The 23,498-nt window shown below is 48.2% G+C and overlaps 5 protein-coding genes across 10 annotated transcripts; 2 read left to right on the top strand and 3 right to left on the bottom strand.

The window, feature by feature from the left end:
* Positions 1-7,017: 7,017 nt before the first annotated feature.
* On the top strand, positions 7,018-12,420 carry LOC117890379 (long-chain fatty acid transport protein 1). Of its 4 annotated transcripts, none has more exons than XM_034795177.1 (6): positions 7,018-7,127; positions 8,406-8,594; positions 9,995-10,233; positions 10,300-10,944; positions 11,005-11,206; positions 11,274-12,215. In XM_034795177.1, the coding sequence occupies exons 2-6, from the start codon at positions 8,502-8,504 to the stop codon at positions 12,213-12,215; spliced, it is 2,121 nt and encodes a 706-aa protein (XP_034651068.1). In that variant the 5' UTR covers positions 7,018-7,127; positions 8,406-8,501. The 4 variants fall into 4 exon arrangements, with proteins under 4 accessions (XP_034651068.1, XP_034651069.1, XP_034651071.1 ...); XM_034795178.1 differs by having other exon boundaries at positions 7,021-7,127; positions 8,403-8,594; positions 11,274-12,420; XM_034795180.1 differs by lacking the exons at positions 7,018-7,127; positions 8,406-8,594 and adding an exon at positions 9,351-9,503 and having other exon boundaries at positions 11,274-12,420.
* LOC117890382 lies at positions 12,363-13,173 on the bottom strand. The gene has a single exon (XM_034795182.1). The coding sequence runs from the start codon at positions 13,100-13,102 to the stop codon at positions 12,524-12,526; it is 579 nt and encodes a 192-aa protein (XP_034651073.1). The 5' UTR covers positions 13,103-13,173; the 3' UTR covers positions 12,363-12,523.
* Positions 13,174-13,266: 93 nt separating this feature from the next.
* On the bottom strand, positions 13,267-14,721 carry LOC117890381 (zinc finger protein 277). Its single transcript, XM_034795181.1, has 2 exons — positions 14,454-14,721; positions 13,267-14,393 (listed from the first exon to the last, which is right to left on the bottom strand). The coding sequence occupies exons 1-2, from the start codon at positions 14,686-14,688 to the stop codon at positions 13,294-13,296; spliced, it is 1,335 nt and encodes a 444-aa protein (XP_034651072.1). The 5' UTR covers positions 14,689-14,721; the 3' UTR covers positions 13,267-13,293.
* A 167-nt stretch (positions 14,722-14,888) lies between these two features.
* On the top strand, positions 14,889-15,645 carry LOC117889705. Of its 2 annotated transcripts, XM_034794125.1 has the most exons (3): positions 14,889-14,983; positions 15,110-15,373; positions 15,438-15,645. In XM_034794125.1, exons 1-3 carry the CDS (start codon positions 14,937-14,939, stop codon positions 15,553-15,555), a joined length of 429 nt encoding a protein of 142 aa, XP_034650016.1. In that variant the 5' UTR covers positions 14,889-14,936; the 3' UTR covers positions 15,556-15,645. The 2 variants fall into 2 exon arrangements, with proteins under 2 accessions (XP_034650016.1, XP_034650017.1); XM_034794126.1 differs by lacking the exon at positions 14,889-14,983 and having other exon boundaries at positions 15,073-15,373.
* A 164-nt stretch (positions 15,646-15,809) lies between these two features.
* LOC117889703 (putative inorganic phosphate cotransporter) lies at positions 15,810-21,885 on the bottom strand. 2 transcript variants are annotated; one of them, XM_034794121.1, is made up of 4 exons: positions 21,488-21,885; positions 17,563-17,699; positions 16,415-17,500; positions 15,810-16,341 (listed from the first exon to the last, which is right to left on the bottom strand). In XM_034794121.1, exons 1-4 carry the CDS (start codon positions 21,570-21,572, stop codon positions 16,177-16,179), a joined length of 1,473 nt encoding a protein of 490 aa, XP_034650012.1. In that variant the 5' UTR covers positions 21,573-21,885; the 3' UTR covers positions 15,810-16,176. The 2 variants fall into 2 exon arrangements, with proteins under 2 accessions (XP_034650012.1, XP_034650013.1); XM_034794122.1 differs by lacking the exon at positions 21,488-21,885 and adding an exon at positions 18,768-18,901.
* Positions 21,886-23,498: the final 1,613 nt, after the last annotated feature.

Genomic DNA, 23,498 nt, shown 5'->3' with positions numbered 1-23,498 from the left:
AGCTGTACATATCTTCCAGATACATATGCATCTCGCACAGATACTTCTGTGTGTGTGTCTTCTGGCACAGCCTTTATTCATGGGAAGCCAACCCCAGACATGGAGCAGCGAACACATCCACATCCGGTTGATTTATGTTCAGAAACATAAAAACTGTTTACAAAGTAGTATACCGAAAAAAACGCCCAAACAGAGCACTGAAACAGCAGAGCAGAGTATTTATGTCGCCAAAATGCGTATTTAAAATGCTCATAATTAGCCCAGTCGGATAATTTAGTCGCTGCAACTGGACGCTGCCTGCCTGACTGCCTGCCTGCCTCATCAAAGGCCAGAGGATGAGGCATCTGCATCGGCATCGGCATCGGCTGCTCCACCGATCGCTCTCGTTCATAGTTGTTGACTTAATTGCTTTTTAAATGACAGCTCTCGACACGGAGAGCTCTTTGCCAACGTATTATTTGCTCTATATACAAAGTAGAATGCTTATTTTGGATCTTCTAAAGAGCTCTGAACTGAACACTCGAGTACCCGTGCATCTCGTATGCAGATACACATGTATCCCCATATGTATTCTGTGGATAAATTGGCGTGTTGTAGGCTGGCATGTTGACAGGTTGTCGTGTTTTTGGGGTGCAAAGTGTTAGATCATCTTAGAGATTATAATGCTTAAAACACTCGAGAAGTTCAGAGTTTGGGGAATTCCACTTGGGAAATGTGTGAGCTACTCAGCAGTTTTAATACTTTACACAACAGCAGATTATCTTCTGTAATTTCTGATATGCCAATCAATCAGTTGGTTTATTTTCATCGCTTATCAAAAGTGAAAACCCATCAATGAATTCTTCTCTCTCTCTTCTCTCACTTATTTGAATACCAGGAAATCTCAGCTACCAACCAACAGCATCGCTTCCAAATCGATGTCCCAACCAAACTACACCATTTTCTTTATTTTTCCCAATATTCTATGAAGTTTCCCTAGAATTTCCGCATCTAATTAAGCAACCAAGGCGGCAAACTGAGCTGCAATGAGACAGGAGTCACAAGATGCATAGCATGAGAGAGGGAGGGAAGGAGTGGAAGAACAATTGATTTATACGAGCATTGCTCGCTTGAACAACCCGCCGAATGGCTGCCTGGCTGATGAATGAACCATAGGCCGAGGCATTATAGATCGTAGATCACACAAATTCCATGAGCAGCAGCGGCGGCGCCTAGGTCGGAGAGTCAGCGAGGGCCGAGCAGAAAAAACATGGATAAAGGACGCGTTGCCTGGGCATATCCTGGCTGGCATTGTTTTCATTTCATTTACGAGTCGAATCGTTCGCCCACACCGCACATATGTTGGGAATGAGCACGGTTTGTCCCCTGGCATGAGGTCCGTGTCCTTCTCGCTGCGCTCAGCGAGATTTGCAGTCCTCTTAGGAAGGTCCTCAGGCGCATAGCACATGCCATTGATTACCATGTGTGAGAGCGCGTCCGTCCTCCAAGTGAATTAGCCTTGCGAAAAAAAGTCTAGTTAAATCCTATAAAGAAACATCTCGACTGGCCCCGGGCCATCGATGGTCCTGCAGTGTGCCTGGCTGTCCTGACTGTGCCCTTCTGCCTGCCATCTCATCCCTACGTTCTTTCTATATTTAGATGCAGAATTTATGGCCGATCGTTATTTGAGCCGCTCTTCCAGCACTTTTTACGGAACCCCTAGGACAACATTGATTTTAAAATGGAGTTGGGGGCGTTGACAGTTCTGTGTACCGCCTGAGTGCGGGAGAAATCTCTCATTTTTAGGTAGCATTGAATGACACATTCCCCCCGTCCCGGCACAAGGTGCTTTCCGTGATGGCCCATCCCTCAGTTTCTTCACTGGGGGGCATAACCCAAACAGTGTTCGACGAAAACTCTATGCTGCAATTGCAGCGACTGAAACTAATACGACTTGAGTACACTGGAAAAGGCGACTTGTAGAGACTTTCCCCTTGGTTTCTCTTGGGTTTTCCCTTGTTACAATTGAATTTGGGGGTTGCCTTTCACGGGGTAAGACGAGTTCAAGTGCATTAGGATCACAAATATTTACCGAAGTCTTTGGCTCTTTTGGTTATTTAATAAAAGAATAAGAATTTATGAGACTCAAGTCACACTTACCTATGATATGGGATATTTCAGCAATACGTAAGATAATCCAGCGAATTTTCGAATCAATACTTTGTTCGAAATACGAATTTAATAAGCAATCAAAAAGTATACCAAGAAAATGTTTATATTCCCAGGAAATACATTCAATTATTGACCGATTCTGATATACCAACAGCCCCATTTCCTTAGTCATCCCCTTCCAATGATGCAGCTGACCGTATCCGTGTCCATGTTAAAGTCAAAACGCTGTGTCCAAAAATTATACGAAGCGTTTCCGATTTCAAAGTAAAAGAACCAGACGGACAGACAGACTGACGGACAGACAGACGGACAGCCGGACAGACGTGTAACGGAAGCATTTGGCCACTTGGAGATGAGATTGCATTGTTGTGACCCATTCGCAGACTCATTTGTGCCCCGCTGATTGATTGCCAGTGGGAAGCACAAACCCCCACACCACTTCCACTGCCAGTCCCAGTGCCAATACCCCGGGCCCCTATGCCTGGGGGCCAGCGCCAACATCTGGTTCATGCAACGCTGCCACCGACAGCGAAATATGCAAACTGCTCGAGTAATTAAAATCATCGATACTCTCGTACGAGAACGCGTACCTCGCCCGAGTGCTAAACATAGAGGTGCCGTGCCGCCTGCATTTCGAGTGCATTTTGGCCAATCAATCAGCGATCAGAGTTCATATATGTTGGGCTCGTGGAAAGGCGTGGCAGTTCGTCTGTCGCTAGGGTGGGGGGAGCATTGCTGACTAATGGCCACCGATGATGAAGTCGGCCGATCTGTCCATCAGCAACAATAACAAAAGGCCCAACTAATGTACCGACATCAGAAAGCAGAGATCCATAGTCTCCATGGCTATGTGTACATACCTACAATTAGCTATACATATGTACATATATGTATGATCACTTATGTACATATGTATGTAAGTATTTATATACATATGTATGTTTGCCTGCGTATCTATGAGCGTGTGTCAGTGGAAGTTCATAAAAAGACAAGTGAAATATGGTTTTTAGCTCATTCGCAACGAATATTTGTTGCTCTTTAAACTGTTTCCATTTGAACTGCAACTCACGTACACCATATAACCATAGAAAGTAGACAGCATCAAAGTTCGAGAGAGCCTAAAAACTATAAGGGCAATAAACTAAAGCTTCAATGTCTTAAACGAACCAAGTTTGCGGCTCGGTTCAAGGCAAATTTCACATCAAATGGAGTTCGATTTCAAACTTGTCATCTCGCTGCCTCTAGTGCATATACCCCATTGGCTTTAACCACATTTGTAGGGTATGTCGAGATCGAGTAATTGCTCAGAGGCGCGAAAAAGGGGCAGCAGCAAAACGAGCTCGCTACCAGCTCCATCTCTGTCGCACCCTCTGTGGGCGCTGCTGTTACCCCTCTCTCGCCTGCATGGAGCCCCTCGTCGGTGGCATAAATATTTTCCTTTTATATTTTTTCAGCCGAAGATGCGCGAGGCACATAAAAAGCAAACTCACATACAGGCAGACAGATGGACAGACAGACACAAGCGTTTACTGGCAGGCAGTATATAGTGGAAGACAGAGATCCAGAGTCGGGTGTACCCGTAGTTGTCTATAAACAAAAAACAATCCATAAAAAAGCCCCATCGATGTCGAGATGCTGCGACGTTGCGCCTCAGCGTTGGCGGTCGGTCGGTCGACATCCAAAAAGGAAAATCAGTGAAGAACTGAAGGAAACCAAACCAAAGTTTTGTTTATTTACACAAAAACATTTTAGTGACTTGGCCGCGCAGGCAAAAACTGTTTGACTTCCTCCCACTCTCGCCAGGAAGTAACTGAAAATTGGTTTCCAAATTCCCCCAGTCCACCACCCTGCTTCCAAAGGCTTTTAATAGCAGAAAAATGAAAAAGAAAGTTAAGAAAGTAAACCATCAAAATGGTGTTCTCCTGATTCTGAGAAGGATTCGTTAGGATATTTTGCTCGATTTTGATGTAAACGCTTGACACTTTGCGCCAAAGATCTCATCTTTCTCCACATCCAGAGCCATGCCCCTGCCAGCGCACTTCCCCTTGCCTTCGGCCAACCGCAGGCGGCGGCATTCAACATCTGGCGAAAGGGAAAAGATTAATTTCTGACAGCGCGGGAGCGTCCCCAAAGGCGTGGATACAAAGATGAGGAAGATCTGCTGGCGGCAAAAAGACAAATACAAAACCAACAACGGGGTCGACCAGGCACGTACCCTGCAGTACCATAAAATAATTTAGATAAAACAGCAACAAGTAATATTTTCCTATCTGAAACACAATGGAAATTGAACTAAGTTCACTACAACTTACGCCAGACATGGCCAAACCTACCATCTTGTTCCATAACCCTCGAAACCCAGCCACAGAGAATGCAAAAAGCGAAAATTATTTATGCCCTCGCTGATGGATATGTAAGAACATCGATGTGGATGTTTCAGGCAGAGTTTTCCACGCCGCGCTTTTCACGGTCGCATCCATCAATCGCACAGACCGAAGCGTAATACAATATCCCATATATAGTCGAAATAGCAGATCGGATCTAAGGATTTCACGTAGGCATTCGGCGGAGGAGTCGGCGTCAGCACGTCTCTAGAACTAATCATGTGCCAAGACACGCAGAGACACATAAAATATCGACTTGAAATTGAATTCCTTCATTTTGGGACTCTCTTTTTGTCTCGCTGCCTCTCTCTTAGTTTCGCTTCTCTGGGGATTGCTTCTTGGGGTTCCTCTTTAGTACTTCATTATGGACGCACTAACGATGTTGTTTTAATGATCTCAAAACTCGACAAAAATCCACTTGACAAAATCCACAAGAAGCATCGCTCAGGCAGTCAGGCAAAGGCTGCTTCGTTCTTCCCATTGCCTCCTCCTCAAGTGCCGCAAGGGCGAAGGGCCCGATCCCTCAAGGGGGATCGAAACTATATACAAGGGCGAGGGCACCTTGTACATAAACACCCTGTACATATTTATGTGTATATTGTATATGTGCATTTTTGCACAGACACTTTATGTCTGGTGGGATTCGAGTATGTGTGAAAAAGACCATTGAATGTCGGGCATGTCTTTGGAGCCTTATTATTGGTGCGAGGCGTGAGTCGAGCTGTTGATGGGCAGGAGACTATAAACATTTTTAGAGCAGCAACGGGCCATGAAATGCCATTGAAAGTTTCTGCTGAAAGATGTGAAATACGATGAGCAGGTAAATAAATATTATAGCCACGATGTGGGTGGTGACAAATTGTACATAGATTTTCCCCCAAAAACCGTGGGAAATGCTCAGCTCACGAAAATTTAAATAAATCTTCTCCTACTTTCTAATAAAGGCGTCTTTTATCCTCCAAACATCTCGCTACTTATTGGAATTTTCTGATTAGAGTTCTGCTCTTGATGGTGAACGGAAATGTGTTTTGCTCCGTAATTCAAGTTGCTCTCTTGATTGAATTGTAATTGCTGGTTAAGCCAAAGCTCATTTAATAATAGATGAGCTTTTGGCTATAGTAGATAGTACTTAACCTGAATGAGAACCTGGTTAACGGGGTTTCCAGGCCACAGTACGTAATAGAACCCGTATAAACAAGCATGACTCGATGCTAGATTGATTGTTGGGCGACAAATGATTCGCTTTGGAAAGCTTCTCGTTTTCTATGACCGAGATTAATAGTTGTGTCAGTCATCGTGCACGCATCAGCATCAACAGTCGTTTACTGATATTTTAGGACTGTTTTGTTACGTATCGTTCAAAGAAAGACACATTCTATGGCGTTTTCAGTGCTTTAGAATGGTAAGATTGCCAAAAACCTTCAGCAAAACGAGCCTCAAATTGTTGTGCAACACCCAAAGTGACCCAGTTTACCCCCCGCCCGCACCAGCAACTCCACAACAGCTTACCATCACTTAAAGCGAACTGCCTTGCTGCCCCTCTGTTCAGTTAGTACAGTCCGTCCCGTGGCTGTTTAAAACAATTTAGCTTAGTCATGGAAAACGATCTGAGCTGGGAAAATCATCATGCAAAACGACATGTAATAAACTGTCGGCGCTGCACTTGTTGCAGGGCTTTGCAGAGTGGAGGGCAGGGCTATGGTAACGCATCAATTCCTCAGTCTTGTATAGAGGCAAATACATAAATGTAAAGGCAGAGACAGAAAAAGAATCAGAGAGACAGCAGCAAAGACAGCGGCAAAGGCAGCGGCAAAGACAGCAGCGCATATTCAAACAAGAACCGAAGCTCAGTCAATAAAGCCGAAGCTTTAAATACTCTTTGAGGGAGTCAGATATGGGTCACACGCTCGAGATTGTTGCGACTTGCAATAAATGTAACACACCCCCTTGGGTAGAGCATAGCGAAGAGAGTGCAAAGCGAAACACGTGTTTTGAATTAAATGCCTGTCCGCTCTCTCCCGCACTCTTTGGACCCCTTTTCGCTGCGCTTTGCCATTCCCCTCAGCTGCGGAACGAAGTTGCGCCGAGCCGCCGAGTACGTACTCCGCCGTCGCCCATTAGAAGCGCATTCTTGACGCTGTGTGGTTGTTGACATGTTGATGGCCAAAAGGGAAACCCGCATAAAAGACCAAATTCCATGCTGCATGCGGAATAATCACGTGCAAACCACAATCTCAGAATCGCAACCGACAATTTCAGCTTAATAACAATGCAAATAACACACACTACCACACAAGCAGACACGCTTGCTTCACCTGTGTGTGGCTCCGTTTCTGACTTTGGCTCAGGTGCAGGTAGAGCTTAATGCCCCGACCCGAAGCGAGCTTCGTGCGCTGCTGTCGACCTGTTGACGCTGGCAGAGCTTCAGCTTCGGAGTCAGCGCCAGGCTGCGGACCGGCTGCTGTCAGGTTTTTGGGGCGCAGTTGATGAACGTAGCTGCTGGCCGAAAGACGCGACCGGCTTCAAGCTCCCACAAACTCCACAACTCCGACTTCCACACGAGAAGCCCTGACTGGATGTTCGTTCTACCAAGTGCGTGCCGTGAATCAATCAATCGTAATCGAGTGCTCAACAGTTTCATAGGCAATTTCCACGCTCATCTCTCACGTACTTTCCGAGATCAATGATATCTTAATCTCGAGAGCAGTACGAGATGTGAGGGAAACACAAGCTAAGAAATACATACAACAAAAGAAAGGAGAAGAAGATTTTAGTGAAAGTGATGAAGCGTCGCGCAGCATCAGTTGGCGCAGCTTCAACCGCATCCGCGTCTCAGGCGCTTGATGAGGTTGGGCTCTTAATGATGTCTGCCGATGTGTGCCACCAACAAAAACAGACACAAGCAACCAACAACAAACAACAACCACAACACTTAATTTTTGCATGCGCCAAATGTTGTAAAAGAAACAACAATAAAAAAACTAATTTACAACTTAACCTGAGGACTGAAATTTAAATATTGAGTCCAACAGAAAGTGAGAGAGTGCTGTTTATGGGTGCTTCGAAATGCGAAATGCTCAAAATGGAACAAGGCGGAGAAAAAATAGGAGAGTTTTACATACCTTTTGCGAACTGTTTCGATTTGTGGTCAAATCAGAGTCCAAGCCTAGCCAATCACCCATTTACAAACAAGGTCTTCGTAGAGTTTTTGTCTGCTGTGTTCTTCACTGGCTAGTTCTTTGTTAACTCAATATTTGCTGAATGTAAACATAGCTTTCAGCATTCTGTAAATGCTGTAAACCCTTAATTTCATGCTAAATATCTTTCATTGATCGCTTAAATCTTTTACTTCCCCTTTGAATGCAAAGCGACTGCTGCGCACAATCGTTTTACTTCCTAAATAATAAACGTGGTTTAATTGTCGCTGACATTAAGTGCGGCTTTACCACCCATTAACGGGTTTTATTAGCCAGCTTAAGCCAAAGTTTCAGGCATAGTCTGCAATTGGACGCACATAAGCAAGCAGAGCAGACCCCAAAACTCACCTTGAAAGCACTAACTCCTCGCACACAGTTACTCAGGCACTCAGTTACTCACACACAAACACACAAATAGATACACTCAAAACAAAAGCGTCACAGCATCAGTCAGCCTCGAGACAAAAAAGGCAATTTTTCTTCATCTTCTTTCTTTTGTGTCACAGTTGCACTACAATTGTGAATTCCTCTCCACAGCCCCGCTCCCCATCTCGCCAACTAGCGCTCACCTCTTTTCTCTTTTTGTCTACTCCACCTCCTCCTCCTCCTCCTCCTCCCTTCGACTGTGTCTGCCTGTGTCGACTAATTACCCATCATTTGGATGCGAAAGTAGCCAGCAAAAGCGATAGGAACAACAGAGCTAAACTCCCATCCATCCACATACTGGCAGCAGGCACTGTTAATGTGCTGCTAAAATCGACACCACACCATGTGCACTGCTCCCGCTGATGATGGAGCTGCCACAGCTACTATTGATGCTGCTGGCCCCAGCCATGGCTCGACGGCCTTGAACTCCAACCAGGTAAATGCCACTTACAAAAGATACACACACACACACACACACACGCATGCAGGTGATACTAGTATTTATCGCAGTTGTGTATATGGTTAACATATTTTCGGTTTTCGCTTGATTTCGCTTTGTGATTCAGTTGGCCACCTTATCTGACGACAATAATACTCGCGTTGCCATTAAAGCGACTAAAACTAAAAGCAGATCAGTGGTCGAAGTAGTAGATACCCTTTCAAATAAACCAAATTGTGGGTTCATATGTGGGTCACATGAGTTGAAACTGTTCTAAAGTTTCTCCCAGAAAAACTCTACTGCACTCCACCTGCCAAGATAGAGTTCATTCATATCTGATTACTGTGAGATGCCCATAGCAAACATCCTAGCCAAATTATAAAACTCCCTGCATAGAGTACAACTAAAACTCTTAAACTAAAACTGAAACCAGTTTACTTGTTGTGGCTGCTGCTGGTGGTCAAAACCGGGACTAGGTCTGGGTCTTGAGAGAATTATGCGAACTGCCGTCTGTTTGGTGTCTTATTTTCTTTGTATCAGGTTTATGTGGCAGTGTTACTGCATCTTGATGATGTATTTTTGGCGCTTAAACGAACTTGAAAGTCAAGATCAGGGCAACCGAAAATATTAGTTAATGTAGACAGGCGAAAAACATGTCCGAACACGTTCAGAGAAGCTTTTCCCAGTGACATCATTGACCGTTAAACATGTCCGAACGAACCACCCGTGAAAAAACTGTCTACCAAATACTCAAACAAAACCCTGTCGATACCGAACAATTCAAGCGAAGAGTCAAAAAAGTTGAGCAAAGATTTGTCCAAAATGATGACAGGCACCGACATCGACCCGCTGGTGGAGGAGGGCGGCCTGGCCGCCACTCAACACCGCCTGACCATCTGGCACAAGGTAAGGGGAGCTCCCTTACAAGCCCACCCATGCCATAAGACCCAATCTTAGTTGCTGTTCTTTATGCTGGGCCTCATCTCCGCTCTGACTATTTGCGTTTTGATCCGGCTATCCAACAAACTGACTGCCGAGGCGGAGCACAAAGCTGTGTTGCATTTCAGGGAGATCTCCGCGGGACATAATGTGCATAAAATGGGATACTAGTAGCCACATATCATACATCCACACACATACATTGTTGCTGTGTTTATATTTGGTTTGTCTTGTTTGCAAATTGTTTAAATAAAGTGCTAAATGATAGATGCTGACTACCTGGCCAGCACTAAAGTGCAAACAAAACGGCAGCTAATTAGCAAAAGATCAGGAAAAGCTTTGAAGAAACTCCACATGGAGGAGGTTCCGGGGTGTATTGAGTGGATCATTAGTCGATGACAAGAGACTCTACGTCACGTATGAGTGCCTTATTAAGCGCTTTTTGTCTGCTGCTTTAGGTCTGCATAGCCATAGATCCCAGCCAGAGTACGCTGGAGGAGAAGAAACGCAACTGGCGATGCTGCCTGCAGTGGATAATGGTGCCCGTCCTCTCGGCAGGCACTGCAGCGCTCTGGTATTACCTAGGAGCTTGGTCTGGATTGGCGGCTCTCTATGGCAGCGTGATAGCCACACTCTTGGTGCGGCCCGGCTGGAGATGGTTCTACATAGCGGCGGTGACTGGTCCTCGCGACACTGTGTAAGCTCTTGGCATTGCAATTGCCAGCCGGCAAACGAATCTCAAGCCAGAATATTCCCCATTTAGTGCTCTCTTTGCGTACATCCGAGTGCTGCTGTTTGTGAAGCGACAGGAACGAAAGAACCTCAACATTGGCGACATCTTCGAGGCAAGTGTGGCTCGGCATCCCGACAAGCTGGCCATCGTGAGCGAGTCCCAGCAGTGGACCTTCCGGCAGCTGAACGAGCACTCGAACCGTGTAGCAAACGTCTTCCACAGCCACGGCTACAAAAAGGGCGATGTGGTGGGGCTGCTGCTCGAGAATCGGGCCGAATTTGTGGCCACCTGGCTGGGTCTCTCGAAGATTGGTGTCATTACACCGCTCATCAACACAAATCTGCGAGGCGCCTCGCTGCAGCACAGCATCACGGTGGGCCAGTGCACGGCCTTGATTTACGGGGCCAGCTTCCGCGCGGCTGTGATGGACATTGCGAAGGATCTGCCCGCCCATGTGGGGCTCTACCAGTTCAACGATGAGGGCAGCCAGGCACATGCCGCCGCCGAGGGCTTGAGCCAGGGTCTGGCACAGCAACTGAACGGACTGCTGGACACGGCCGCCAAAGATAAAGTGGCCGCAGGCGCCACTCGAGCTGATCATCACGACAAACTGGTTTACATCTACACCTCTGGCACCACGGGGCTGCCCAAGGCAGCCGTAATCACGCACTCGCGGTGAGCATTTCCTTCTCCCGATCATCCGCTGATGCTTGACACTTCTCGTTTATCCTGTAGCTACTTCTTCATTGCCGCTGGCATCCACTATGCCCTCGGGTTCAGGGACCAGGATGTGTTCTATACACCGCTGCCGCTCTATCACACTGCTGGCGGAGTGATGAGCATGGGCCAGGCCCTGCTGTTTGGCTCCACCGTGGTCATACGCAGGAAGTTCAGTGCCTCCGGCTACTTTGCCGACTGCGCACGCTTCCAGTGCACCGTAAGATCAGTGACTTACATTTGAATCTCTCCGCTCCTTCTCACTCTTTCCATCTCATCTTCGACAGATTGGCCAATACATTGGGGAGATGGCCCGCTATATATTGTCCACACCAGCGGCAGCACACGACCGCAAGCATCAGGTGCGCATGGTCTTTGGCAACGGACTGCGGCCACAGATTTGGACGCCTTTCGTCGAGCGCTTTGGCATCAAGCGCGTCGGTGAGTTCTATGGAGCCACGGAGGGCAACGCCAACATCATGAACAACGACAGCACTGTGGGCGCCATTGGCTTTGTGTCGCGGGTACTGCCGCAAATCTATCCCATATCCATCATACGTGCCGATCCGCACACGGGCGAGCCGCTGCGCAACAAGAAGGGTCTCTGTGAGCGGTGCGAGCCCAACGAGACGGGCGTCTTCATTGGGAAAATCGTGAAGGGCAATCCCTGCCGCGAGTTCCTGGGCTATGTGGACACGAAGGCCTCCTCCAAGAAGGTGGTGTACGATGTCTTTGCCAAGGGCGACATGGCCTTTATCTCTGGCGACCTGCTGGTGTCCGACGAGCGGGGCTATCTTTACTTCAAGGACCGCACCGGCGACACATTCCGCTGGAAGGGGGAGAATGTCTCGACCAGCGAGGTGGAGGCACAGCTCAGCAATCTGGCCGGTTACAAGGATGTCATCGTGTACGGGGTCAGCATACCGCAAACGGAGGGCCGGGCCGGCATGGCTGCCATTTACGATCCCACCCGAGAGGTGAAGGTGGAGCTGCTGGGCCAGGAGCTCGCCAAGGTGCTGCCCAACTATGCACGCCCGCAGTTCCTGCGATTCCTCCGGAAGATCGACCTGACCGGCACGTTCAAGCTGCGAAAGGTGGAGCTGCAGCAGCAGGGCTTCGATCCGGCGGCCATTGAGGATGAGTTGTTCTACGTAGGACCCGACGGTGTCTACTTGCCTCTCACGCAGTCCGTCTACGAGCGGATTCAGCGCAACGAGATGCGCTTCTAGTGGGAGACAGCAGATGGAGGTAAGATCTCCATGGTTGAGCTAAGACTGTGCGCCTCATAATCGAATCGAAGTTAGGGCCAATGCCTCCACTTTCGATGCGAAAGGGAAGGCATTACCCGCCAGTTATAATCTTTGTCTAGCTGTTAGGTTTAATTTGGTAGAGTTGTGTTTATTGTGCTAGCATTAAATAATGATAAAAAGGAAACTTACAATGGAAAGAGCATCTTGCATCTGCTCTCCCCCCAGTCATAGACGGAGAGTAGATCGGAAATACTATCGACAGTCTCGCATGCGTGTGCCATCAGCCATTAGTCGGTGGGCGGCACATCCTTGTTGAGATCGCTCTTCTTCTTCTGCTCCATGCGCTGCTCCACCTGATCCAGTCGCTCGCTCATGGCGTCCAGCGAGGAGAGCAGACCCTCTTGTATCTCCCCGTACCGCTTCATGGCCAGTATGAGGCTCTCCTCGATCAGTTCACTCTGCTGTGCGTACTCCCCATTGTTCTGAGTGACCTGCTTCAGCTGATCCAGGCACTCGCTGGGTATGCTGCGGAAGTATTCCGCGCCCAGGGCCGGCTCCAGCTGCTTTATCCGCTCCAGCTGCTCGGCCTGGGTGTGCAGCTCGGGCGCCACCGCATTGAGGTAAACCTCTTTGGAGCGCACCTGCTGGTGCTCGTCCAGAAAGTTGGGGTCCAAGTACTTCTCCAGCTCCCCCGCCCGACTCACGCACTGCTGCAGCTGTGTGCGTCCAGTGGTCGCCTCACTGAGCAGCGCGTTGGCAGAACAAAGAGAGTCCACTATGCCCTCGTCGGTGTCCGCTTCCCGCACAGGCCCAAGGACTCGGGTCAAGGCATCGATACGCTTCTCCAGAATGTCCAGTGCTTCCATTTTTAATGTTTTCTTTAATTGTTTTCCCTTTTTGATATGATGTCACTTGTGCTAGTGATGTTTCAGTATTGTTAAATCACTATATCGATACTTCTACTAAATATCGATACTTTAGTGCGATATGCGGAGCTGTTTACTTCTAATATTCAAAAAGACCAATTTATTGTTTTAAATATCTCCACCATAATCTTTTACAACTTGAAATTCTCTAAGGATAACGACTCCGCATCCTTATTGATTTGGGCCAGACTGTCCTCGGAAATGATGCGCACCACATCGGCATCGGGCTCATCGCCCGCTGAATCATCAAGCACACACAACAGGCCATCGTTTTCCATGTACGGAAAGAAGAACTCCGGCTTGTCCCAGCTGGACCGCTCGCCGATGCCGCAATGCGACTCCTGGGCCATGTGTTGGGTAAGCAGGTCGAGCTCGTCAAACTGGAGGTCACAGCTAACACAGCGACGCATGCACAGCTGGCGGCGCACATAGTTGACCACCTTGACACGCTGATAGAAGTTCAGTGCGCTGGTGGCAGCATCGAAATCCAAGCTGTGGCCATCGATCATGTGCTGTTTGAGGCCGGCGAAGTGTTCGCTTAGGTGCGGGCAGTAAAGACACTTGAGTGAGTGTGGCTCGCCATCACCGGCCCAGTCCGACCAGTCCGAATCGTGCTCACCCTCCGAGTCGGGGCGAGCAAAGTGCTTGTCAAAGTCCACGCTGACGCTCTCCGCATCTGCGGGCATGGATCCAGACGGCTGTCGTCGTCTCTGGTGCTGCTGCTTTCGAAGTGTGGGCACCGGAGCGCGATTGTAGTTGATTAGGAAGTACTTGTCGTACTCCCGGCGATTGGGATTGATGCGCTTGTGTCCCTTCTTGCGCATATGCTCCTTCAGAGTGGTGCGATCCTTGAAGATCTTCTCGCAGTACAGGCAAACCAATTGATTCAAATTGGCCTCCAACTGGTTGAGCAGCTCGTCGACGTAGACCAACTTCTCGGGCTTTCCCACCAGCAGAAAGTGCTTGTCAAACAAATGATCCAGATAGTCGGCCCTGAGGCCCTGGATCACGGTTCGGCAGAAGAGACACTCCTTGGAGAAGTTGCGGTCCGTCAGCTCGAATTGGTGTCGCTCCAGGGCGGTCTTCAGTCGTTGCTCCCGCAGTCGCTTGCGCAGCTCGTAGTCCTGCGGCAGTATATCACAGAGCAAATAGTATTTCTCGTTCCTGGCATATTTCCCATCGGGCAGCTGGTCCAGGAACATGGTCGTGCAGTACTGCTCGAATTCGTGGCCTGAAAGAAAACAAATTTAAGAAGGGGATTTATCTCTGAAATTGCATTATTGCCGCTCACTGTGAAACTCCTTTTCCCAGTACTGCAAATAGTCCTCCAGCAGCGCGATGTCCTCCACATCGGCGATCACCAGGCGATGCTCAAGATACAGATGCGCCAGGCAGTCGTCTTTGTCGGCGGGAAAAATGTACACCTTGTCGCATTTCAGGCACTTGACGGCCGTATTTGCCGTCGGCTTCAGGGTAGCACTGCATTTGGATTTCACTTCTGGCACAGTGTCCACCGCGTGTTCCATTCTTTGTTATTTACAAAAGCAAAACAAAAACATTTAATTCAATATATCGATACTTGTAATATAATATCGATGTTTTGCAATGGGTATGCGATTTATGTAGAATGGCCAATTGGGGGTATAGTTCGTGTAAATACCACCAGGTGGCGACTGGATGGAATCTTTTGTTTGTTATATTTTCGTTAAACATTTCAATGGAAAGCTCTATAAAAGGGCTTGCTGTGCAACCTGCCAAACCTACGAGGAATTGTATGAAACAAAATGCTGAGCAATGTAAGCGGACACCGCTCCTATGGCAGTAAGTACACGCATAAGCCCTAGTTTTAATGGGAAGCGCAGCTGTGCAGAAATGCACTTCATTTAGGCCTATATAATTCACTCGCAAATCCAGGCGCTCTTCATTGTGCATTTTGCACTTCTTTAGACCAGAGTCCAATACAATTTTGTATGCAAATATGGCTGCTCTCAAGTACATACTATGCCTGATTTTTGTCGTGGCCTCCGCGAATTCCATGGCTCGCCAACTGGCACCATTTAGACCATTGAAGAAAGACAAATGCAGGATTCACAACGTATCTGATGAGTGGCAAGATCTTAACACGCAATGGAAACCAATAGGATTGTGCGGAATCTTCTCATGCGACGATACGTTTTCCCTGTATGGATCCAATACTATAACTCTCAGCTTGTAAGTGCCCGCATAGGTTCGCCGTATTGATCTTCGAAATATCTAATCAATTTTTGTAATTCAGCTGCCAAACCCCGGCTTTGTTCCAAGAGTGCAAGGAAAATGTCACAGACACGACTATGGACTTTCCCGATTGCTGTTGGACATGTGTCACTTTCAACAACAAATGCGAACCCAAATAAATACTTGGAATTCGCAGGAACATACTCCAAGTAAATCAAAGCAAACATGCGGATTAAATATCACATAAAGTTTATAAATATAAACGAAACGCGAATTATGTATCTACTTATATAGTTACTTCGTGGCTGTGGTGAGGATCAAATACATTTTCAACAAGCCCGCTCGGCTCTTAGAGAGCCTCAAAGACCCCTAATAACAAATTCACCTTGCACTAGTTGTGGTTGCGTCGTTTGGGAATCAAACACTCCTGTGGTTTTTGGTTTTCTTTTCACATTATTATTAGCAGTTTCTCTTCACTTTGTCCTTACATAAATTAGTCTCTAAAACTAAAACTAAGACCTAAGAGGGCAACGCGAATGCACCCATACGGAGTACAGTAACGAATAGTTTACAAATATAATTATGTACAACAACAAAAAAAGATATGTACAGTGTAGACGGAGCGCGACTTAGTTCGGACAGTGCGAAAATGCATTGCCTTGCGCCCCATTAGATTTAGGATTGACAGTTGACAGGCCGACCATCATCTGATTTCGCCTGGGGTTTTGGTGGAAAACTGAACTAGCTGACTAGCGGTTTCTCTCTCTCTCTCTCTCTCTCTCTCTCTCTTCGCTATTTCTCTAGTGCTGCGACTCCACTTGAGGTGTGGCGTCCGCCTTGGACTTCGACGGGGGATCATTCCAGGACTGCACCTCGGCCTTGCCGAAGAGCACAAACAGTCCGTTGCCCACCAGGTAGAAGCCGGCGGCAATGAAGAACACGATGCGCCACAGATCGGGATCTTTCTGTAAAGCAAAACGGTAAAAGAGCGAATCAGCAAGTGGTAACAGATTGGAAAGGGGTAGCCGATGGACTCACCTCATTGGTGACAATGACACCAACCACCAGCGGGGCGATGATGCTCATTATATTGGCCACGCAGTTGGTGATGCCCATCAGGATGCCGGCATAGTTCGGCGACAGATCAATGTGGTTCATGTTGAAGCCCAGGTACGTGGCGCCATTGGTGCCCACGGTGAAGCAGAGCAGAACGACGGCCAGGGTGGCCTGGTCGGCAGCCGTGTAGCCCAGGCCGATGAGTGTGACCATGGGGATCCAGGTGCCGATCGTGTTGAACAGCTTGCGGCTGGTGCCCGTGGAGATGCAGTTGCGGTTGTTCAGCTGCGCGGAAATGGCCGAGAAGACGAAGGACATGCAGAACATGCACACGTAGGGCAGGGAGGAGAGCAGGGCGTTCGACTTGATGTCCTTGCCCAGGATGTTCTTCATGTAGCTGGGAATCTCGGTCAGCAGGGTCCAGAAGCCCCAATTGTGGGTGGAGTGTGCCACGATGAGGACCAGGAATGCGGGCGATGTGAACATGCTCAGCCAGGGTGTGGGCGGCTGCTCCTTGGGCTGGTCCTGTCCAGCGGTCACCTCTCCGGCCTGCGCCAACTCAATCAACTTGCGCTCCTCCGACGTGATGCTCTTGCACTCCGACGGCGAGCTGGCGCCCCAAAGGAAGTACACGACGGACCAGACGCACCCAACGCCCCCTGAGATGTAGAAGATGCTGGGCCAGCCAGCCGAGGAGGCGGCCAGCAGTCCACTGGTGGCCAGCATGATGATCGTGCCAAACTGATTGCCGGCATAGGCGCACGTGCCGAGTGTGGCGCGCTCCTTCGGCGGCGCCCACTGGGACAGGATCGTGTGCGTGGATGGGAAGACCACGCCCTGGCACAGACCCTCGACCACACGCAGGGCGCAGACCAGTTGCCAGCCTCCCAGCTTGGCGCACAGTGGCGTGAGGATGTTCAGCACCGAGCAGATGGTGAGGCCCGAGAGGATCATCACCTTGCCACCGAATTTCCTTGCCAGCTGGCCGGCCGGCACCTGGGTGACCACATAGCCCCAGAAGAAGCTGCTCAGCAGCAGGGATTTGATCTTATCCGACCAGTTGTACTCCTACGAAGCAAAAGAGTTGACTTAGCGCTCGCTTTGGCTATGCTGCAGTGAGGTTTACTTACAGGAAAGTCTGGGTTGGCGGAGGCGGAATCGATCATGGCCACCACGGCCACGGACAGGTTGACGCGCTGCGCATAGGCCACCGTCAGGGCGCAGAAGAGCAGAAATACCTGGAAGTGGCGTACTCCCAGACCGGAACCTGCAATCCAATAGAATCGGTTAGTAATCTTGGGTTGGGTAATCTGATCGTCGACTGCGCACCCCAGCCCAGCCGCCAGTTCAATTAATCGATTGGCTATCAGCCTGTTGACCGCGCTATCTGTGGAGTGGCTCTGGAGGGGTTTGCGTATTCCTATTCCTGCTGTAGGTCACCTGTAGGTCGCTTGCATGCTGAAGTCTGTCCAAGATTTGGAATTGCTTTTGCGTTTTGCGACCCACTCGAACTGGCTACAGCTGGAAATAGATTTATGCCCCCCACTTCTTTTTCGGGTTTGCGTTCACTTGTTGCTCCTCCTCTATGATTGCCGTAATTTAACTCTAATTTATCATCCCTTATCTGGCAGACATACAGCCCAACCAGAACCAGAACCAGAACCAGCTATTTGCATTTGGGCCGCTTCTGGTTTCGGGTACTCCGGATTACGCGACAGATTCTTGGCGGAAAAATTCCATTCATGCGAATGGCGACGATGCGGCGGCGGCAGCCCCCTGTTCCCCCCTCTTTGTGTACTCTGCCAATAGTGGGAATTTGTGTATATTTAACCATTCGTTTGTTTGGCTTAATCTCAAGTGCGTTGGCTGTGAGTGGGATGGGCCCCAAACCCCAAACTAGACAGTTGCAACTGCCTTTGAGTGCGGGTTTTTACCAGGATTCTCCCCCCGACTAAAACACACCCACTTTTCGTTCGTTCGTTTGTACTTTCTTTTTGGTTGGGGCGGGGGCTCGTCTTCTGTGGATATTCTTATCGTTGTTGATAAGAAAATCAAGAGCAACATCAAACGGAATCGAGACCCATCATGAGGCCAGGAGACATGCAAAGTTGTAAAGATGCACTGAGAGATTGTTGAGGTTCAACCGAGAGAAACATGTGGTTACACTTCAAAGATCTGTGCGAATTTTAGGGCGCTACTTGAAGCCTTTTGTGCTGGAAATTTATGCCATTATTGGGCATGTTTCGCGAGTAATTAATTAATTAATCTAATGCAACATTGCAAGGACCATGAACTGTTATAGGACTTTAAGGACCAGGACCAGGACACAACCCACCTTCATCTTCGTAGCGACGATTCTTGACGGTGGTAACCATAATGAAAGTTGCTTTAATGGGAATCTGAACTCAAATATCAAATATCAATATGGGCGGCTCTGTCTGGGCACTACTGTTCACCGCGAAGTCTGTTCACTAACTAACTAATGGATACTTGATAGAGCATCTACCCAACCAGTGCTAGTCAGATCATCCAACCAGCAGCATCTCCGTAGCTGTTTCTGTATCTGTAGCTGTATCTGTGTGTCTATGTGTCTGATTTGTTAGTGGTTATAAAAAGCGCGTGGCAGCCCCAGAACCGTGCCACCACCCCCTACGTAAGCTTCGGGGCTTGTAACGCTTCCATTTGGCTTGGGCTTATCAACTGTACGTCAGACCCTGCTGCACTCGAGGGGCCCCCAGTGCTGTAACAAATTCTGGCATTCTGGCTGGCATTACGTGTGCATCGCTGATAACGGGATAACGGGGGGAGGCTATCATTTGGTCAAGGCATGGCCCAGGGGAACAGACACTCCAAGCTTCTGTCTGTCAGTCAGCTTTCAATCGCGGATCAAACTGTGCGTTCGTTCGATTTATAGACAGACAATATTGAATCGCGGTTGCCGTTAGCTTTGAACTTGAATTTTGTTTGTGTTGTGGGAAGGAGAAGAGCTTTTCGTTTGCTCTAAAAAGCCCGCCGAAAGCTTCGTTTGTTTTGGTTATAGCTACGGTGTGCACCCGCTAGAGGCGATGGTGGATTTCGCGGAGTGGCCAACCGCAAGTCACGCAATTATGGCAGCAATTATCAAACTCAACTAATTCTGAATTGTAATTCAAATTGTTATTGAATTTGTGTCAGTGCTTCGGAGTGCCTTCCCACAACCATGCGGGGGGGTACTACGTATTGAGGAATGACGGACGAGGTGTCGTAGCTGGACACGCTTATTGTATAAATTCATCAGAGCTTAACCGACTTATCATCGAACGCCGCTGCCTGATAACAATATGGGTTGGCCAGAGGCAGAGGTAGAGGTAGAGCCGGAGGCCGACTTTCCCCGAACGACTTTCAAATGTCCAGTCAACAGATAGCAAGGTGCCACTCCACCTGTCAAGGGATGGGGGGCCAGAGAGTGGGGGGCAAGGCACTGCTTTCAAGTGGATGTAGAAATCCAAAATCGATGTCACAACAACCTCAGACGAGAGCCAATCACTTGGGAGTTGCTTATCAGACAAATTCTTTGGCCGACTTTTGATCGAGCAGCAACGAAAGCAGCAACAGACGTAGCAGGTTTGGTTAGATCCTCCCCAAATATGGGGGTACACCCCATGCAGTGGCTCAGCGGGGAGGCAGGAGGATAACCTTACCTTCCAGTCGCTGATTTGTGACCCGACTTGCGGTGCCGACCCGCGTGTCAGCCTCGTCTCGGTTAGGCGCCTACCATGGCGCCTGCCTTGCCAATTTGAATATTTAGTGCAAATTATTTAAATATTTTGTACACATTTATGACATACAATAATCCACAGTTAGTTGTTTATTTTGAGCGCACTCGATTAATTTATGCTCTGACGGAAGATTTTCCGTGTTTTGTCAAGTGTTAATGAATTCGAATGGCCGATAATTGCATGCGGCACGCAGCAGGCAGCCGGCGGCAGGCGGCAGGCGGCAGCTCTAAATAAAGACTAGTGTGATTTATCAGCTGTAAGGATATCCGCCATACACCCTTTCCCTTTTGACTTGCTAAGAGGTTTTACTCAGTTTTTGGCTTCTGTTTGTCAGCGAGTCAACGCTGCTTCCCCACCCTGCGCCTGCGGCAAGTGCGCAAAAGTTAAGTCAAAGCAGGAACATAATAGGAAATATGCGAGATTTATGTTTTGGCCTTATACGCGACAACGCAGCGACTGCTATCGACTCTAATTGTTCAAAGAACGTATCTAACGTATCTGCTATCTAAATCTATAGCCGATTTGTTGCCGTTGTTTCGTTAGTCGCCGCCGCTTAGTGCTAGTCGCTGCTGCTGCTGCTGCTGCTGCCGCTGCTCATTAGTCGCCGCCGGTACGCGTACTAAACTGGATTCACGTTAGACTGCCTGTCGGTCTGTCTGTCGCGTATTGGAGCATTCATTGTGTGTTTTGTTGCTGTGCTCGTATTGACTGACAGACACCCAAACAAAGCCGATAGATTGCCGCTCGGTGTATCCGAGTATCCGACTATCTGGGGGGTATCTGTGTGGAGTACTGACACTTGTCGGCTGTGCACTGGACTCAAATTTGCATACGAACTTTGATGATTTATGTTCATGGGCTGTCAGCTTCCTGTCTGTGGCCATACTCTTGGCCGGGCGCCAGTGCAGCTACTGCTATTGATACCTTTAATTGGTACACCTTGGATGAGGGACTGACTGCCTCAAAGCAGATGCACATTTCACTTATTAATTGACGGGAGGTGACTGGCACCACCTCGCACCGATTAAAAAACACAAGAAAACTTTTGCTGACTGGCGCTTTGGGTTTAATCACGAATTTTACCTCTTGACAGTGGATTGACAATCTATTTGTTTGATTTACTTGCAAAGCACTTAAAGGCTATAACAACTTCGCAGTTAATGGACTGTAATTTCCCTTGGAGCGAGAAGTGTTCCCTTCCCCTAGCTAAATGCAATTTCCAGATCTAAACTGATTTTTCTAATATATTTTAAGTAGGAATTAAAGATGCCTGATCTTATGGAAGGATTCCACTTACTTTTGCCCTCGGCCTCATCCTCCTTTTTGGAGTCCTTCAGGTCCATGGAGTTATTGTTGCTCCCACCGCAGCACAGCAGCTTCATGTTGAATGTTTTATTTACTTTAACTAAGAGCTACTGGTTAGATTCTTTTTGTTGTCTAGAGTGTTGGCACTTTTATGGTTCGTTTTCAGTTAATGTGGCGTGGAGATGCAGTCTCTTCGCCCGCTCACTGCTGGCCAGCAATTCGAAATGTTTCGATATCGAGCGAGGAAAGTGTGCGCATAATAGCTGGTGTTCCAGGTCCCCAATTCCAGGTTGCAGGTGCCACAACAAAGCACAAAATTGTAACAGTTTCTGTTTCAGTTTCAGTTTCAGTTTCTGTTTCGATTCTCTACCGCTCGACGGATGCTACCGCTTAGTACCGCTCTCGATCTCGCTCTCGCTCTCGCTCTAGCCACCTTTACAATTTCAGACCGACTGAACGCTGAGTCGCCGCTGGGACTCCATTTATACGCGAGCCCCGATCGAGGCACTCAAGCACGCTCCGCTCCGTGTATCGGACATTTGGCGACGTCACCGAAGCAGAGCTCTCGACTCTGCCGAGAAATACCCAGGGCACGCCACTTACGCGCCCCGTGGACAGCCCGTGCGGTGGCTAGGTGGGAGTCCATCCATACATTTGTACATATGTTTGTACAGGCACAGATATCCGACTCAAATCGAATCGAATCTTATCAGAATCATCTATAGATTACACCTAGCACAAGAGACATGCCCGGGGCATGCCCACGAGCAAGTCAGGGCCCCTTGTTGAAGTGTTCGCGCCTCGCACCCAATCAAAGGAGTCTCTTATGATGCTCTTGACACAGTGATATATGTATTTGGGTGTAAGTAGCAGCAGACCAGTGCCCACAAGTGATATGAAATCAAGGTAGAAACCACCCCAAAAGACACCAAAATACACCAAAGCCACCGAAATGGGCCAATGGAAAATTTATGGCTGCAAAGTTTTCGTTTTTACGTGTTCGATTTTGATTTTTTTGATTTTCGTATGAATGAAACGTTTGGGTAAACAAATTGAATTATTGCTCCGAGGGAATCCCGAAACAGAGTGTGGCAGAAAACACCAAACTGGTTAAACGATCAGCCGCCCTACTCGTGGATGCCACCGAGTTGAGTTCCGAGAGCTTTGATCGCTGTCCGATTCCGATTCCGATTCCGAGTACTGAGCGAGTGAGTGGGGGAGTGGGGGAGTGCTCTTGACATTACCCTGTCAGGGTGGAGTAAGAGTCGATTACTTTCACTTTCACCTTGGCAGCATAAAGGGGGAGCAGTTCTCAGCATCAGCCACTCTCTCCCCAAGGCCAGATCCCCAGTAACTAACTATTTAGTATGTGCGATTTAAAAATTCTTGGCTATGCATAGTTCATGCCTGGCTGATCCAATGGAATTCGTTTTGGTTCCGATTCCCTCATTCTCCCTTTCTCTCTCTCTCGCTGTTAACAACCTTTTTTATTGTTGCTGCCAGCGTGTACTTTTGTTCAGAGGGAGAATAACTAGAATTCTTTGCCATTGCCAATGGATTGTGCACTTGTGAACGTGGCATCTGTTAATCCAATTACGTATTTTATTAGCCAACTCGCGACTCTCACTTTAACACCCATTTGCTGCTGCCCCAATGAAAGTTCCATCTGATATGAAATGAGGTGCAAACGAAGCGCACAACTGCCTTAGATAGCCTTCCCTAAGAGGTGACGCACTTTCAGACACCCTTCAGCCACACGCTCGTCTCATGTCGATCCGTCTAGAAAAACAAGTGATAATCTCGGTGTTTGACTCGAAAGCTGCTAAACAATGGGACACTAAAATCAAACATTGTGCTAAACGGTCTTAAATCCTCTCCTACTTGATGTCCGGTCCAGCACCGGTCCAGAGGGGACGCGGCAGTGTCTAATCCAATTGTCATGATGCTTCTGGCGTGCGGTCTTATCAAAACTGTTTTATTTTTATAGCCCATTGGGGCACAAG

The sequence above is a fragment of the Drosophila subobscura genome, chromosome E (genome assembly GCF_008121235.1).
Source record: "Drosophila subobscura isolate 14011-0131.10 chromosome E, UCBerk_Dsub_1.0, whole genome shotgun sequence".
Classification (NCBI taxonomy): Eukaryota; Metazoa; Arthropoda; class Insecta; order Diptera; family Drosophilidae; genus Drosophila; species Drosophila subobscura.
The sequence above is the reverse complement of the archived record's forward strand: the minus strand, read 5'-3'. Positions and strand labels throughout refer to the sequence as shown.

Excerpts from the sequence above, each read along its gene's own strand:
- LOC117890379 (XM_034795178.1), top strand. The coding sequence starts at position 8,502 with ATGTGCACTGCTCCCGCTGATGATGGAGCTGCCACAGCTACTATTGAT. Across the intron at positions 10,234-10,299 it reads ACTGGTCCTCGCGACACTGT|TGCTCTCTTTGCGTACATCC; the intron begins GTAAGCTCTTGG and ends TTCCCCATTTAG. Across the intron at positions 11,207-11,273 it reads GCGCACGCTTCCAGTGCACC|ATTGGCCAATACATTGGGGA; the intron begins GTAAGATCAGTG and ends CATCTTCGACAG.
- LOC117890382 (XM_034795182.1), bottom strand. The coding sequence starts at position 13,102 with ATGGAAGCACTGGACATTCTGGAGAAGCGTATCGATGCCTTGACCCGA.
- LOC117890381 (XM_034795181.1), bottom strand. The coding sequence starts at position 14,688 with ATGGAACACGCGGTGGACACTGTGCCAGAAGTGAAATCCAAATGCAGT. Across the intron at positions 14,394-14,453 it reads CTGGGAAAAGGAGTTTCACA|GCCACGAATTCGAGCAGTAC; the intron begins GTGAGCGGCAAT and ends GTTTTCTTTCAG.
- LOC117889705 (XM_034794125.1), top strand. The coding sequence starts at position 14,937 with ATGAAACAAAATGCTGAGCAATGTAAGCGGACACCGCTCCTATGGCA. Across the intron at positions 14,984-15,109 it reads CGGACACCGCTCCTATGGCA|ACCAGAGTCCAATACAATTT; the intron begins GTAAGTACACGC and ends GCACTTCTTTAG. Across the intron at positions 15,374-15,437 it reads AATACTATAACTCTCAGCTT|CTGCCAAACCCCGGCTTTGT; the intron begins GTAAGTGCCCGC and ends TTTGTAATTCAG.
- LOC117889703 (XM_034794121.1), bottom strand. The coding sequence starts at position 21,572 with ATGAAGCTGCTGTGCTGCGGTGGGAGCAACAATAACTCCATGGACCTG. Across the intron at positions 17,700-21,487 it reads GGATGAGGCCGAGGGCAAAA|GTTCCGGTCTGGGAGTACGC; the intron begins GTAAGTGGAATC and ends ATTGGATTGCAG. Across the intron at positions 16,342-16,414 it reads GTGTCATTGTCACCAATGAG|AAAGATCCCGATCTGTGGCG; the intron begins GTGAGTCCATCG and ends TTTGCTTTACAG.